Raw genomic sequence first — 17,318 nt, 5'->3', positions numbered from 1 at the left:
TGCGGTGCTGTTAAGCCTTCCAGGTAAGATCAATCGGTACCATTTTGCTGGGGCTTAGTCAGACAACTTTATTGATATAGAAAATAGGTACTAGAAGCGTGTAGAGAGGGTTACATTAAGAAGTCTTAAAATCAAAACATCTCTCTCAAGAAAACTGACCACAGTAGGACTATGAGCAGCCATAGTACTATGTGGGTATGGCCAAATTTTTCCTGCAGGCAAATCAAAACCAGCAATTTCACCAGCAGCACCAAGTATACCCCGTTTCTGAGAATTTTTATCTGCTTCCTACACAGAGGCAGCCTATATGAACTCCTTACATCTGCACAAGCTGATGACAAAAAAAAAAAGAAAACTCCGAGAAATGTTTCATTTGTAAACCCCAGTGAGCTGCGCGCTATTCATCTGTCTCTTCAGACCGCCCCCCCCCGACACCTGTTTTATACGGCCCCTCTCCTCCCTCAGACTCACGTTGCCATCTCTTGTGTATCACACTTTTCCAGCTGGTTTTTGGACTACTTTTCCTCTGCCAGCACTAGCATTTCTCTATGGTCACACTGTGCAGCACTGACCTGGCCACATTCCACAAACAAATCCCTTCGTTCACCCTAGGCTCAATTAACTTTCTGCTGTTTATGCTCTCGACTGCCACCTGCAATTGAAAAAACCTTATACTGACGTTATTCACCTTTTGCTCCCCAAAGGTCAAGTCCACAGTGCTCCATGATGCTCTTTTCTCCCCACACCCAAACACACCACCCCCTCTTTTGCATTGGTTTCTTTTAGGGAAAGATTCTGGTGCCTGTTGAACTTGGAAGATCCTTCAACATTTGTGGAATGCTCCAAGATTGCGAGCGTAAACCCTGCATCTCTCCTCCCTTTTAGTTTCCTGGCTGGCTGTGGAGAGATGAGTGATTTTTGTACAGACCAAGACAGAAGTGGAATTCAGAGAGAGAAAAGTAAAGGACAAGGCAGGTTGTGCAGCTTCTAAACCCCTTTGCAGCTCTGTTGAGTTCTTGATCAAGCCTTGAGCAGCTTTCTGGTAGAAGGGGAGAAAGCACACCCCTTCTCTCAACATTTCTCCCGCAATCTGCTCCCTCTCTTGTTAGCCTCAGAGCAGACTTCTTGCATACCTTGAATAAAAAAGGAGCAGCTGAGCTACTAGATGTTTCTACACTTTCTCAAATGAAGTTAAAATGCCTGGGCAGGTCTGAGGGTACTGAAATGCCACAACAAATAATCTGAAGCCAGAAGAGTTCCCCGAGCTCAGTATCTGCGTGACTGGGAATCTTTAACTAATTACAAACAGCTAATTATTTATGGATCGATGCAGAAAAGCAGCCCTCAGCATCTTTAGTATAAGACACTTTAACCTTTAGATGTCAGGATAAATCATTCATGAAAGAGTATTCATTAATTTTGCAAAGTGTGTCACATGCAGCCACAGATTCACTAACCCAATTGACTAACACACTTGCTAGAATTTATATAGTTACCATAGCGATTGCTCAAAATACTTAAAGCATATGCTCGCTACCTTTCTTACTGCATTTTAATAGGCACATGCACAGCAACTCAGCCAGGCTGAAGCACTGCCACATTCTGTGCTTTCCTCCCTAGTGCCCAATTTTTCAGTATCCACTGCATAAAATGCAGCCCCACAAGCAACCCCGCTCTGTGTTAAGCCTCTTTGTTGCCACCACGGACACTTGTTCTCTAGAATCTAATTGAGCAATTCTTCACAGCAACATTTTTTTCACTCCCCATAGACAGCCTGAGCCAAGGCAGCCCAAAGCATGCTGCAAGCTGTTGCCTAACCACGGTGTATGTTCACCCAGGTGACAGCCAAGTACAAGTGGTGGTGGGGAACCCTGAGGCTGGGCTAGTCCAAGCACAAGTCTGTGCAGGAACCCTCAAAGGCCAGCTGGTTTTCCTGCCATTTCATTAAGAGAACCCAGCAGAGTCAAAGGTAGAACAAGGGGACTGTAAGTTTAGGTTGGGTGAGATCTAAAGTGAACATGAAAATCAAGTCCTATCCTGGGAGTAACAGCAGGTTTATACCAGACTGGCAAGGACGGTTAGTGCTTTCCAGGCTCAGACGAGACAGGGAATGCTCTTTAGGAGCAACCAGGAAATCTGACAGTTCTGGGCAGGCAGACCACACGTTTCACCAGTGGCAGCTGAACGCCACTGAACTGAGGAGAGCTGCAGTCATTAGTTACGTGACACCTGGAAGGAAACCTGCATTTTAAATTACACCATTCTGCCTTTGACCCTTCTGCCACCAACAGAGCTCCCTGGAATACCAAAGGCCTCTTCTGGTCTCTTAGGAGGCCATGCAGCTCACTAGACCCGAAGACACCATAGCCCAAATGGCACATTTGGGAAACACAACAGGCGGCATTCCCTCGTTTCCAAGATTTGGATTATGTCTTCCTCACAGAAGAGGACAGAATGCAACACAAATGGCTGAAGAAGGCAAACAGACTGTTTCTCCAAGCTCTAGCAGCTCTTCCAGATCTTTGATCTTGGAGCCATCTACTCATGGGCAGAAAACATCATGGTGCAAGTGAACTGGGAATATTCCAGTTTGCGAGAATGACTGACTAATCACAGAATCACTAGGTTGGAAAGGACCTTTAAGATCATCAAGTCCAACCAAATCCCTGTGCTTCACAGACGAAGCTCTCTATCCTGGCAATGAGAGAGGGATCCCTGCTGACAGATCCACAGTAGGCAGGATGCAGACAGCAGGACTCCTTCACAAGGTCATCTTGAAACAACAGAAGCCACAGCCGGAGATTGCAGTGACCACTGCCAGCCTATGCCTTGTGGTCTGAAGGGTCCCCTCCCTTGGGGACTTTCTGTTTAACAACTCTGGCTACATACGATATGCAGAAAGATTTGACCAATGTTGCCAAACGCTTTTCAAGCTACAACTCTTCCTGAAAATAACAGGTTGCCTCAAAGATTCTGAAATAATTTAAGAAAACATGTGGGAGTGCAGAGCAGAGCTCCCACTGGCTGTTTAGGATGACAGCGTTCTCTCAGCACACCACTACTCAGATGCAGCATGAGTCAGCGGTTGAGCCCACGTGTCTGGGACTCCTGATAATCATCTCCAAAGGCTCTTTAGGATGAAGGAGCTCGTGCATTACATTGCAGCCAAAAGGATTTAGAAACTGGCCAGATCTGTAGCCACTCGTCCTCAGTATTTCAAAATGGGACTCTCTGGGAAAAGTCAGCCTCTTGGCTTAAAAAAAATTAGCCTTTGTTGCAGGATGGAAGGAATCTGTTCCACTGCCACTGGGAACAGGCATACCCCTCTTCTGCACAAGTGCTGCCTCAGAAAAGCAACATATAAACCCATGTCTTCTACATTCTTGCTTTTGGACAAGATCTGCCAAAGAGGTCTTCATGGTATGGCTGTCACCGAACTGCTCCACAAGAACTAAACCCACCATATTTCACGGCTGTAAATCTAATTTATCTTTTGGCAAGTACCAGTGTTACAAGCTGTGTAACCAAGCCCATACTCTTAACATTCCAACAACGTGTTCAAATGTAATAGTAAAAAAACAAAAGAAAATTTAAGAGAGTCTTTTCCTCCCCTGTAAACTTCCACGAGAAACACATCTTACATCGATTCTAGTCCTCCAGTACCCACTACCTGACTGCAGCACTGTTCATGTACATGCACAGTATGAAGTTTAAGCAAGCATACACGTGCACAGCGCTTTTTAGAGACAGAGTCCAACGAAGTAGTTTTAAATAGTATTCTGAAATACATCCTAAATACTCTTTTTTTTTTAGTGGGAAGGGAGAGCAGGAATAAGGAGGAGAATTAAATAGCTAGATTTCCTTAGTACTGGGTAGATGGAGATTTCCACAGTTGTATAACAAAATTACTCCCAACAGAAATAGCAAGTGCCTGTTAATACATTTGGCTACAGCATATTTAATTTATGCTTATTTCCAAGCCTCCTAAGTATCCTTCACGGGTTACGTAACCTTCTGTCAGCCTGCACTTCTAACCTCCCGATGCAGGTGGCTTCCAAATTTATTTTAAAACATTCCGAGAACAACTCATCTCTCGAGCACAAACATGCAGTGCAACGTCACCCAGGCATCAGCGGAAACAGCACGCGCAGCACCTTCACCACAGGTCAGGAAACGTTCCAGCCACTCTACCTTCTGATGACTTGTGACTTCGTCCCTGCTCCTGCCCAGCGCCTCGGCAAGTTTCACGTTCTCCTCTTGCAAAGCTGCAAGCTGCTGGGACTTCTGAGCTGCTGCCAGCTTCAGCGCTTCGCTGCGAGGACAGAGAGCGCATCGTTACCATAGGAACGAGAGAGGCAAGAAAAAACTGTGGGAGAGATTCAGCTTCACAGCTTGGAAAAATACATCCAGGTCACGTGTCTACCGGGATCTATAATAAAGGTGACAATCTATACCGCGGATGCACGGTGATAGGTTTAACCCTGAAAGCAGTAGCAGCACGAAACTCCTTTTCCTTTAAACGTATCAGAAACTCAAAGAAATGGAAGGTAAGTTCCGACCGCTACTTCTGCGTGCTTCCGACGGTCAGCAAATGCTTGGATTTAGAAGTACAGGGTAGGGTTTGACAAGAGTGTTGGTGAGGTTTAAAGCCTGGACTTTCTCAGAAGTGAACTTTTACCTCTGGCTACGAACATGAGAATTGTTGTCTTTTTTTTTAACAAAGGGCCAAAAATGAAAAACAAACAAACAAACAAACAAAAAACCTAAAAAGAAAAGGAAAAAGAAAGCTTGCAGTTTCACTTATTTAAATACTCCTTACAAGGTCTGACATCCAAGCATACAAGAATAAGATAAGATCACAGCAGGCAAAACAGGAAAGTATCTAGTCTATTCCATTATCTTAACAGATACAAAACCCAAAACCAGACAAAACAAAAGCTGAAGAAAAAAAAAAATGGATTTGCAGATTTCATTAGCCTATGTTGCTACTAAGACGTGTGGTTTCCTTAAAGTAAGTTTATTTTCAAAAAATTTTTGAAAAAAATGTACTGCATGCCTGCCCGTGACACAAGTGACTAACATAAGTTTTTATAAGATTTGACGGCTTTCAAAAAATAAGAGATACGCTCCATTTCATTAAACAGCAATTTTTATGACTGTTTTGTTTTCATAAAAAGGAGTCTCACTGCTCCTATGTGCCAATGTTACACAGAGTTAAACCCTGACTGGAATATTAAAAATACTTCTATGAGTGTGGGAGGTAGAAGAACCTCTAAGTCAGAAACTTATTCAAGCACTTCAGAACACAAGGACTCCATGGTCTATTATCGGGGACACTTAGACAAAAGGAAGTCTGATCTATTTTTCAAGTTCAGCGTGTAATATGACTAAGATTTTTCTAACCATTTCTTCTATCTGGTCTCACCTTGGTGGATTTCCAATCTGATCCACCTAGACTGGATTAAACAGGCTACCTCACATCACTGAACATTGATTCAAACCATCTCGGTTCGAATCTACTTGCTGATGCAGGAACATACCTATTTTTAACCATGATTGTTCACTGAACTGCAGTACTAACCAGTTCTCCTCTTTTTGCTTTTGGCATTAAAGCATAGATTCAGGGCATCATAAAAAAAGCACACAAAATACTGGGGTCAATTTGTGTGAAACGGTCCCCTGTGTTTAGTGCCAAGGAACTTTAAACCGATAGTTGCAAGCGCACTCGACAGTACGCAGTACTAAATGAGTACACAACATCCAGACAGTGTTTCTGCTTTTCTTCATCCTAGTTCTACAGCGAAGGCTCTTTTACAGAGGACACCAATGTCACTGCAACACCCTCCCGCCTCCAAAAGGCGCTGCTCTCGAGGCAGCACCATGTCCCTGCCCACAGTCACAGCTCCTGGGGGCAAAATTTTCCCTCTACTCTCCTTTGCAAGGGCGAGGGCAAGGGCACTACCTTCATCAGCTGACCCCTCAAAGGTGATCTCGCTACCCGCATTACTGCCAAGCAAATTCCTTACTCTAAAACAAGGCAACACACGGAATAATTACGACAACAAAGATGAAATAAAAAACTAGACAAGCTTCCGCTTACCCACAATGTCTCATACACTGATGATCAGAGATCATATTCAACAATAGTCTATCACTAAGATTAGCCTTAAGAAAAATTATGTTCAAAAAAATAAAATTAGAAAAACCCGAAGAGTGATCAGGATCATGAGAACACCTTTCAGCGCTGAAGGTTTTCAAGGAGAGATCTGCTATAAATAACTTCTGTTTGACAAATTACAGCCTAATATATTTTGTCTTTCCACGATACCAGAGTCTGCTAGCCCCTTGCTGTTCTAGCATTAGAGCAGCTAGTCTGGAAATAATTATTTTTCTTTGGCATTTCCCACGAGCACTGAGGCAGGTAGGAATTGCTCACGGAATGAAATCCTGCCTTTCTCAAAGGAGGCTGCTGCCTATACAAGCATGCAGGTTTTTAAAAGCAAGCAGTAAAAACTGTCAATCATACAGAAATTCAGTATTGATTCTGTGTGCTGATTTCCTCTGTGTCCTGTCTTCACCTCAGAGCAGTGGCTAAGAAGCGTCACAAAACGACTTATGGAACTAACAGTAATAATAATCAGTCAAAGCTGCTCTTAGCTCTCAGTCCAGATTCCAGCTCTCACTCCGTGAGTCAAGAAATTCTTCTCGGAGCGCAGGTGGGAAGAGAGATTTGTGCTTTAATGCATTAAATCTCTGCAAGTCGGAGGACATGCAGCTCCTGCAGGGCAGCACTAACTAGGCTGCATTTCTATACACGCTGGCACACCAAAAGCTTTGCTACAGTGAGATTCCACAGGGCAAATGATATCAGATGCTTTGCAGTTATTTTGTTTGTGTACAGTGTTACATGCCACTGGTTTGTAGTAGTAAGAGGTAGTTTCTCAAATGAAGCATTTCAAATAGAGCAGAACCAGATTTTTATAAACAAAGCCACGTAAAACTACTTAACACTGCAAATGTACTTGTAATTAAATCCAAACAGAATTTCTTTATTATAAAGCTTTTAAAATAACCTAGTGCCCTCAGGTGGCAGAACTCTGTACTTCCTCCAACAAACAAATTATTTCAAACAATGCTTGGAGCGAAGGATTTGCTTCAATACCCTCCAGCAATTCAGGAGCAACATTCTGATTCCAATTTTTATCCATGTCAGAATAATATTTAATTTCTACCTAATATCTGCTTTATAAGTGAGGATACCAGAGAGGTACTGAAAGACAATTAAAAAAAAAGGTAAATGTAACTACTAAATTTGTAACTACTACAAAGCAATGGTTTAACAGATTTAACATTGAAATACTTACAATTCTTTTGTAAGTTCTTCCACTTTCTTGTTCTCCAGATTTAGAAGTTCTTTTGATTTATTAAGTTCCTCTTCATTTTTCAGGTTGTTTTGTTTAAGCATGTCCAACTTAGAGAGGAAAGAAAACCTCATTACACTCATGAAACTATACAGTTCTTAGGTACGGCGCTCAGAAAAGATACTCAGCAAAATGGGGGCCTGAGCTGAGCTGTTCCACTTTTTCATCTTTAGTCCTTAAATTAACTCAGTCTGTCTGTACCATGAAGCATCTGCCTAAAAAAAATATTATGAGACTTTCTGCGTTCAAGTTGAGCAGCACAAAGAATTCAAAGTCCACTGAAGAGCAGTTTAATCTGATGTATATACCCTGATATAAAAGGTAAAGCTCCAAAGCACCTCCATTTTAAATGCTAAAAGCACCTTTTTTTTTAAAAAATTCAACACTTGCTGCTAAAACGAGCTGTTCCCTTGATCTTATTCCTCTAAGATAACTTATAAAAAAATCCTGCTTTACCATACCTTAATTTATGAGAAACAGTAGGCTGAATGTTGTGCTTGCAACCATAAGAAATTAATTCCTTGCAGAGATCTTGTTGCGTGGGACAAATCGTTGTATATCTATTTACTGAGCTTGCATCTACCACGTAAACACCACAAGCTTGCAAGCCCGATTTCTTCGCGTTCAGCAACCCATTATATTACATAACAGATAATCTTCAGCCATTCTCATGGCGTTACAGGACGCTGTGGATTTTTTTTTTCTTTTAATCCAGAGAGTGAACCCCTGCCATTATTAACATCACTGCTTTTAATTCTCGAGTCATCAGATCTCGTTGGAAATCATCACTGTTTCAGCACAAGCTGTGGCATTTAGGTTAGCCTAGCTGTTCACTACCCATTATTACGGGAGCTGCAAAAGATGAAAGAGCCATTGAGGAGAGGCGTGCAGATCTCAAAATCTGCAGAAAACTTGCCACTCATGAGATAGTCTGGGGCAAAAGAGTGTGAAAGAGATTAGTGAGGACGTTTTTCCTTCCTTCAAACCCTAAAGTATCACGAAGTGGTGAGAGGACCTAGACTAAAGAACAGTCCCTGGAGGAACTGCCGTACGTGTCGGACTGTGAAGTTCCTCGGGACCGTTGTGCTCATGTATTTGTATAGCGCATAGCTCAGCAGACTTTGTACGTTGTCAGACCACAATTCTGATTAACAGAAAAGTGGAAAAAAAGAAGAAATTATAACATTACAGATGTTAAGATCACAAGGAAGATGTGCAGAGCAAGGAGGGCATTATAGGCGAGAACTGGAGCGGTAACTCTTATGGATTAGCAGGACTGTTACTCAGAGCTCTGCAGCACTTCATCGCAGCGTGAAGTCGCACCCCGTTCTTACAACCGCGGAACTGAAGCACAGAGTGGTCACATTTAAGCGACTTATCCAAAGCTATACAGCAAGACTGATCAAGCCTCAAGTCAAACCCGTGTCTCTTGATTCTGTGATCTGCAAAAGCTGCTGTAGCACCCAGAACTATCACATAAGATAATTTTTTTTTTGTTGCTGCACCAGAATTTAAGGGACACGACCTTATATGCTGTATGGTATTTGAAAGCACAAGCAAAATACAAAAGAACATAGGTCATCTAGCTATATAAAGCACCCAAATTTTCCACAAATATGCACTTATCTGGTAAGTTTTCACAAGCCAGTCAAAACTGAGTATTGTGGTGGCAAAATTATAGGATCATAGAATCACAGAACAGTTTGGGTTAGAAGGGACCTTTTCAGGTCATCTTGTCCAACTTCCCTGCCATGAGCAGGGACATCTTCAACTAGACCAGGCTGCTCAGAGCCCCGTCCAGCCTGACCTTGAATGTGTTCAGGGACGGGGCATCTACCACCTCTCTGGACAATCCACTCTTGCCTCAGCTAATTCTCTGTAATTCAACAGTTCTTCCTTACAAACTAGGCAAACCTTTTCATATAAAAGCATTTAAATGTGATTACTTCATTCTGTAGCTTCTCGTTTGTCTGTCTAGAGTTCTCCAAAGAGGCCAAAGTTTCAATCTTTTCTTTGTGAATGGCATCCTTCTCTTTGGTCACCTTCTCCACAGTCTGGAAAACATCTTCTGCCATTTTGGCAGCCTATATATAAAGGGGGGGGGGGGGGGGAGGAAAAAAAAAAAGAAAAGAAGTATTACCAAAGGGAGCTCTGAAAGCAAAAGATTAACCGCAATACTTTATGCACAGCTCCACTGTTTGCCAGATGCTTTCCCATTAAACTAGGTCTTCAACCGGGAATTTATTTGCATTTTGAAGCTGCATAAAGTATAAAAATAAGTGGACATGAGAAGATTCAATTCCATGCAGAAATAGATCATAAGCCCATGCTTGTGTTGCCACCAAGGAAGCCCATTTCTTCTTTTTTTAATTCCTGGATTTCTAATTACCACCACTGTGATTGCTCCTAGACTTCTAACAACTTTATACAGTAGTAGTTCAATAGATATTCACTTCCAACAGACAGCTCCATTTTCAGAAAATGTGGAATTACAAAAAGCAGTTAAAAATTTGATAAAGAATTAAAAATTAAATAGGAGATAAAGCCAATTAACACATTATTTCACTGTGTTCATTATGCCCTCATGAAAGGAAATACTTCAATAAAAGTATATTAAAATACCTAGGTAGGCATAATACATTCCTATAGGGTATCTTGATTCCAATTTGTATTCAAATTTTTTTATGGGCTTCAAGCCCCACAAACTGAAATTCAAAATAATATTTAGAGTTTGTTGGTGGTGAATACGAAACACTTCTGTGAATAAAAAGAACACCAGAACTGCCAATGTCTTTAACAGACTGAAAGTCCTATAATGTAAATTTAAATGGTTCTCTTACACTGCTTTTTATCCAATTACATTTACAGGAGCAGTACATTTGTTTTATATTTTTGGAGTAACCCAAATTTGTAATTTAACATAAAATTGCCCACAGACTTAATCTAAAATTGTAACTATCACTACTCTAGCTTTTAAGCTGCAGAGTACTTCAAGAGAAGGAGCTGCTCCATTTCTCTACCAGATTCAGGAAACTAAACTTCCTTTTATTCACAGTTTACGTTGTTTTCTTGCAACATTCAGCAACAGCATATATTTATATTTTATAAATATTTATATAAATCAATTTATTTTTTATATTTAGGAATTTTTTTAAAAAAATTAAAGTGTCTTTCAGACTCACAGTTACAACTTGGGGAAAAAAAAGGTAATATATTGAGAGAGACCATAATTCCAGCCTGTTTATACTGAGATGAAGTGCTGATTGTGCAATGAAGCGCGGAGAGGAAACCATTGGGTTAGTGCTCAGTATTAGTATAACTATACTCGATTGTTTAACTGTGTGTTTCAATACCTCAATTTTTTGTGCTACTGTTTGGGCCTGGAGAGTCTCAATTTCTTTTAGTTTCAAAGCCAGATTGTTCATCTCCTCCTGCAGCATCTGATTTTTGCCCTGAGACACCAGCAATTTGCCTGAGAGGTCACTATTCGTTTGTTCTAAAAGTGCTACTTCCTCGTGCAGTTTGTCATAGTCCTTGGAGAATCTCTCCTTCTCTTTTAGTATTTCTTCCTTAACAATGGCCAGACTCTTCCGTTCAGCAAGCAAGCTGTCATTTTCCTGAAGCAACTGTATTCTCTCCTTCTCCATCACCTCATGCCTGTGTCGAAGATCATCTAGCCTCTTGGAGACACAGCTGTGAAAATCCTGGAGCTCTGCTTTTGATTTAGACAAGGAAATAAAGTCACTCTTCAGTCGTTCGATACTGGAAGCGAGCTGCTCTGTCTCTGCACAGAGGGTTTCTTTTTCTTTAATTGTTTCCACCAGTTTAGTTTCAGATTCTTCTTTCTCCTGAACTAGAAGTTCTTTCTCAGTCAGCAGTTCTTTATTTTTCTCTTTCAGCTCTTCTATCTCCTTCTCTAAGCAGCTGATGTTGCTTTGAAGTTCCACATGTTCCAACAAAAATGATTCCTTGTCCAGTTTTCTAGCTTCCTTTTCTACGGTTAAGTCTTTTTTCATAATCTCAACCTCTCCATTTAATTTCTGACACTTATCTTGCAATTCAGTCCTCTCTCTGGTCAGCATTTCCCTATCAGAGGAACAGGTCTTGAATGAAGATGACAAGACCTCCTTGGCGTGTGATACAGCAGCCAGTTCTTTTTCTAATGTCCTTCTGGCATCCTGGGCCTCTTTCAGAAAATCTGAAAGGTCACATTTACAGGCTATTAGCTCTTGATTTTCTAAAGTCTTCTTACTTAGTTCTTCCTTGAGGGCTTCAATGGAATCTTGGAGCATGGTATTCTCTTGGGTCAGAGCTCTCTTGGCTGAGACATCCAGTTCATGTTCTCTCTTCATATCAGAAATCACATTTGCAGAAGACTTGTTTTCATCACGAAGCTCTGAGTATTTGTTCTCCAATTCATTCTTCTCTTGAAGGAGAGCTTCATTGTCCTTTTCAAATTGCAACAACTTACAAAAAACAGATTCCTTTTCTAAGTTCAGTTCATTTATTTTCTCAGTAAAGACTTTCTCCGCAAGTATGGCATCTGCTGTGGCTTTAGCATGCTTTTCAGCAATTGCCTTATTTTCATTTAGAATTTCCTCCCTTTCAGCCAAAAGCCTTCGTTCTGATGAAGAAAGAGCCTCTTTCTCTTGAAGTAACTGAATACATTCAGAATTTGATATCTCTCTTGAGGCTTTAATTTCCTCGAGAAGACGAGAGAGATTAGCAAGGGAATCCTTCAACTCCATATTGTCTTTCATCACTTTTTTAAATTCTTCACGTTCAGTCTCAAGTTCTGTTTGCATCTCTTCCGTTCTCACTTTTAATGCTTGGTTTTCACTAACCGTGTTGTCTAAACTCACACGCAGCTCTTCTGTGCTTTTAAGGAGCATCTCCTTCTCGCACTGCAGATTCCGACTTGTCTGCAATAGACTGTCCAGTTCATTTTTTAAGGCTGTATGTGTATTTTTAAGATCTGAGTGTTCACCTAGGGCTGAATCTCTCTCTGCAGTCAGAGTTGACACTTTGTGCAGTAGCTCTCTTTGATCTCTGGCCAGGGCCTCATAAGAGCTTTCCAGCTTCTGAATAACATCATCTTTGTCTTTAACAACTGCATCTTTCTCTTCCAAAAGTTTCTTCTGATAATGCTCCAGTTCTTCCCATTCTTTGATACGTTTCTGACATACCATATCCATGGCATCTTTGTTGGCCTGAAGTTCTTTCAACTGTTGGAGCAAGGTCGACTCTGAAGACCAGAGAGCATCATTTTCCTGAGTTATCTTCAGAAGGTCTGCCCGTGCCGCCTCTATTTCAGAGAGTAATTTGCTTTTCTCAGAAATTAGTGCTGCCTTTTCTGTGCTTTCCTGCTGGCTTTTGGCCTCAGCTTCTTCCTTCTGCTTCATGATTTTTTTATTTTCTGAATTAAGTTCTTCATTTATTGTCCAAAGTTCTTCTTGGTCTTGTTGCATTAACGAAATCTTTGATTCCAGTTCTAGAAGTTTTGATAACAAGGAACCTCTCTCTAATTTTAAAGTATTCCCCTCCAGTGCCAGAGTCTCTTTTTCTGATATCAAACCCCTCATCTTGTCTGACATTAGTTCAATCTCTTTTCTGGCTGATGCTAACACAGAACTTAAGGACTAAAGAAATAAAGTCAGGGAAAAGGGAAAACAAAAATGAAGTCAAGCAGACAAATGATAAATGCGGTTTAAGGGCAAATAGAGCTACCGTAATTTAAGTTTCAAAAAAGTGTATACACTGACACACAGTCCCTGTGCAAATTCAACTGTTGACAGCCACCCCTGATATTTCATTAGAAACCACCTGCCATCAGTAAGAAAACTTTTCAGTGGTTAAATATTTTAAAGAGAAATCATGGTTTGAAGGTTCCTCCATACAGGACTTGTTTTTAAAACTACTGTCAACAAATTTTCTGAATGTAAATTACTCAGAAAGAAGAGCCATAGAATGATTTCATGAGAATCTGAGTGAATTAAAATGCAGGGAGTTATATTATATATAGATACTAACTTGAATTCTCAAATTGACCTTCTGTAGATAATTCTGAATTCTATGCAAAATATATTGTCATAATCTGTTTACTTCAAAACACATCAGTAGTATATTTAAAGTTAACTTGTGTGCCAATTTATACACTAAGTATTTTGCTAAAGCATAAAACAAATATTATAGCAAATAACTAATGAGGGATGAAAGCAAGCAGTCATGTCAAAGAAACAGGAGGAGAAAAAATTACTAAAGACAAGCTACAACCTAAATAGTTGCACATAATAAGGGATCATACTACAGAACAACTTCAGGTGTGTAACACTTCTAAATGAAATAGTTCACAACATTATTTTAAAGTTCATGCATTTAAAAAACAGAGAATAATATTTGTCTCCAACTGATTGTGCTGAGACAGATATCCATGAACATCAAATGTAACATCAAAGAACCACATTTCATGGATTCTTGTGTAATTGAGAAGACAACCAGTTAGACATGTATGCTTCTCTTCCCATACCAATATTAATCTACCCTGGAAAAGTTCAAAAAAGAAACACTGCAAAAATCTTACTATTAAATGGTGAAAAAACAGTGATTCACTGAAACAGAAAGATTTAAACTTTAAATTACTTGCAGAGTAACAAAGTATACGTACGTTGGCCCGTTCTGCTTGCTTTTTCAGCTCCTCAGCCTGTGTTTCTAACTCATCGTTTTTCTTCTGTGCAATTTTCAGTGCCTCTTCTGCATCCAGCAAGTTCTGCTTAAACCCTTTGATATCTGCGTCATGTTTAGTCATCATGTCAGAAGTTTCTTTTTCGTACTTTGCCTGAAGATCCTTATACTGATTTTGGCTAGTCTCAATTTGCTTTTTCTGACAGAAGATAAAACAATTGGAACACAGTTAAAGCAGCAGTGGTACTATGTCCTGCACATATCTAGTGTTTTTTAAAGTTCTTACCATGTCTGTTAGTTGATCCTGCATATTTTTCAGTTCTGCTTGATGAATCTTGAGAGTTTCTTGCTGACTCTGCTCAGCTTTCTCTGTTGTCTGCTCCACATTTTTCTGAAGCTGAACAGCCTTTTCATTTGCTTTTGTAAGCTCAAGTTGTATTTGCTCCAACTGCCTAGAAAGTCCAAATAAAAGAACATTACTTTGCTGACAGCATGACAAGCACAGGGATGAAAGACTCTAAATTATGCTGAACTTCTATATTCTGTCCAAGCACTTTGAAAGAAATTTAATTATTTAGCATATAGAGAACATTCTGCTAAATTAAATATACACAAGTGAGACAGAGCACTTGCTCGTGTACAGAGCAACACAGCTGCCTGTTACCTTGCCCCCAGTCTGGGGTTTTGTAAAGTTAAAGAACAACTATAGAATTTTTATTTGAAACAAAACACATTTTCTCTTGCTAGACAAAAACATGACCCATGTCTTTTATATATCCAAATAAACCAAACTTAACAGGTAATCAAATAATTATAAAGCACAACCACAAAACAGTCTAGATTATTAAAAAGGTCCTTTACTCTGGGCAATGAGAAGCATGTTACATAAGAATTTTAGAATTATAAATGCCTTTGACACGGTCCCCCACAACATCCTTCTCTCTAAATTGGAGAGATACGGATTTGATGGGTGGACTGTCGGGTGGATGAGGAATGGGCTGGATGGTCGCATCCAGAGGGTAGTGGTCAACGGCTCAATATCCAGGTGGAGATCGGTGACGAGTGGTGTCCCTCAGGGGTCCGTACTGGGACCAGTACTCTTTAATATCTTCATCCATGACACAGACAGTGGGATCGAGGGCACCCTCAGCAAGTTTGCAGACAACACCAAGCCGAGTGGGGCAGTTGACACACCTGAGGGACGGGATGCCATCCAGAGGGACCTGGACAAGCTCGAGGAACGGGCCTGTGTGAACCTCATGAGGTTCCACAAGGCCAAGTGCAGGGTCCTGCACCTGAGTCGGGGCAACCCCCGGTATCAGCACGGGCTGACTTGGGGGTCCTGGCAGATGAAAAGCTGGATGTGAGCTGGCAACATGCACCAGAAGGCCAACCATGTCCTGGGCTGCCCCCAAAGCTGTGTGGCCAGCAGGGCGAGGGAGGGGGTTCTGCCCCTCTGCCCCGCTCTGGGGAGACCCCCCTGCAGTGCTGCGTCCAGCTCTGGAGCCCTCCGCACAGGAGAGACATGGACCTGCTGGAGCGGGGCCAGAGGAGGCCCCAGCGATGCTCCAGGGCTGGAACAGCTCTGCTGGGAGGACAGGCTGGGAGAGCTGGGGGGGCTCAGCTTGGAGCAGAGAAAGCTCGGGGGAGACCTTACTGCAGCCTTTCCCCGCTGCAATAGCCTAGCTTTGGGGCTCTTATAAGCCCTAAAGGGGACTTCTAAGAAAGATGGGGACAGACTTTTTAGCAGGGCCTGTAGCGATAGGACAAGGGGTAACGGTTTTAAACTAAAAGAGGGTAGATTTAGACTAGCCAGAAGGAAGAAATTTTTCACAACGAGGGTGGTGAAACCCCAGCCCAGGTTGCCCAGAGAGGTGGTGGATGCCCCATCCCTGGGAACATCCCAGGTCAGTTTGAACAGGGCTCTGAGCAGCCTGGTCTAGTTGAAGATGTCCCTGCTCATGGCAAGGGGGTTGGATGAGATGACCTTTAAAGGCCCCTTCCAACCCAAACTATTCTACGATTCTAATGTTAGATGCTCTTCAAATCACTCTGAGGAGAGTGTTTCGATTAATGTAGTTTGATAGAGTACAGTTCACTTGTCATGTCAATGTGACTCTCAGGAGCACCTTGTTCAAATATTTACAAAAAGATGAAATGAGTAGCTGGAAGTGCAGGAATAAACAATTGATGTGAAAATGTTCTGACAATGACGGAATACCTTTCTTTTAACCGGAGCTCATCATTCATTTTTGTAAGCTGGGCAGAGCTATCTCCTGAAGACTTCATGATCTCTGCAATATCATTTTCAAGTTTGGCTTTAGCTTCGGTCAGTTGCTGTTCTCTCTCTTCTCGGTCCTTCAACTTCTTCTCCATCACTGAGCAAGACAAAGGTTAGCAGTCTAGTAAATTTAAGAGAAAGTGTATGCACAGACTAGCTATAAGATAGTCAAGAACTATAAATAGAGAAATGTTGATGCTACAGACCTTGCAAATCACCCCTTTAAAATTAAAAATTAAGACTGTTTGACCTTTGAACTGTTTACTGTAGCAGAGGGTTAAGAACTCTTCAGAAACAGTAAAAAAGCAACTAATCAAGAAATCTTTCTTTCAGAAGTGATTCACTTAACTTCAGGTCACGAGAAGGTTATATGAGTTCTACCCATATCAGCGATATAATAAAGAGAGGTACACACACCTTACAGGCAAGACAACTCACCAGCTATTTAGTAGTGCAGCAGAAAACAAACAATGTGAGCGACACGAAGCTACAGTGAAAAAAATTACTCAGTCCAGGGCAGGCACTGCCACCAAGGGCAGGAGCAGCTCTTGGGATGACTTCTAGAGTCCCAACAATGCCTTGAAAGGCTTGTTGACAGGGTACATGGTCATTCTTCGTTTCTTTCTATACTGGTTTTAAATTGAGATGTACAACTAAAAAAATACAGCAAGACTCCCTCCTATGACAGAGGAAGAAGGATACCACCGGACAAATATACAGTCTTTTTGATGTCCTTAAAAAGAAAACACTACTTATATACAAGGCTTCTGTGGATTAACTTTCTTATGTTTGTAATGCTTCAGTCTGGTCCCCAAGCCTCTGTCTGGTATCCGACCATCACCACAGCATGATTTTGTTGCAATGTCAAACAAGAATTGAACTATTGATCTGGAATATACTCAGCCAGGAAGACTCCTGCCTCACTACACCATCTC

At 41.3% G+C, this 17,318-nt stretch overlaps 1 protein-coding gene across 1 annotated transcript in view; it reads right to left on the bottom strand.

Annotated features, from left to right (window-relative positions):
* The window catches only part of CLIP1 (CAP-Gly domain containing linker protein 1), a gene marked incomplete at its 3' end in the record, with an annotated part of 60,684 nt that overhangs the window by 11,047 nt on the left and 32,319 nt on the right, over positions 1-17,318 (bottom strand). Inside the window, exons 14-20 of the mRNA XM_082007910.1 lie at positions 16,324-16,480; positions 14,389-14,554; positions 14,086-14,301; positions 10,775-13,060; positions 9,368-9,505; positions 7,365-7,471; positions 4,192-4,312 (exon numbers count right to left, since the gene is read on the bottom strand). Coding sequence (XP_081864036.1) covers positions 4,192-4,312; positions 7,365-7,471; positions 9,368-9,505; positions 10,775-13,060; positions 14,086-14,301; positions 14,389-14,554; positions 16,324-16,480 — 3,191 coding nt within the window. The remainder of the gene's footprint in view (positions 1-4,191; positions 4,313-7,364; positions 7,472-9,367; positions 9,506-10,774; positions 13,061-14,085; positions 14,302-14,388; positions 14,555-16,323; positions 16,481-17,318) is intronic.

Source organism: Phaethon aethereus (assembly GCF_964289735.1).
Source record: "Phaethon aethereus genome assembly, chromosome: 17".
Lineage (NCBI taxonomy): Eukaryota > Metazoa > Chordata > Aves > Phaethontiformes > Phaethontidae > Phaethon > Phaethon aethereus.
The sequence above is the reverse complement of the archived record's forward strand: the minus strand, read 5'-3'. Positions and strand labels throughout refer to the sequence as shown.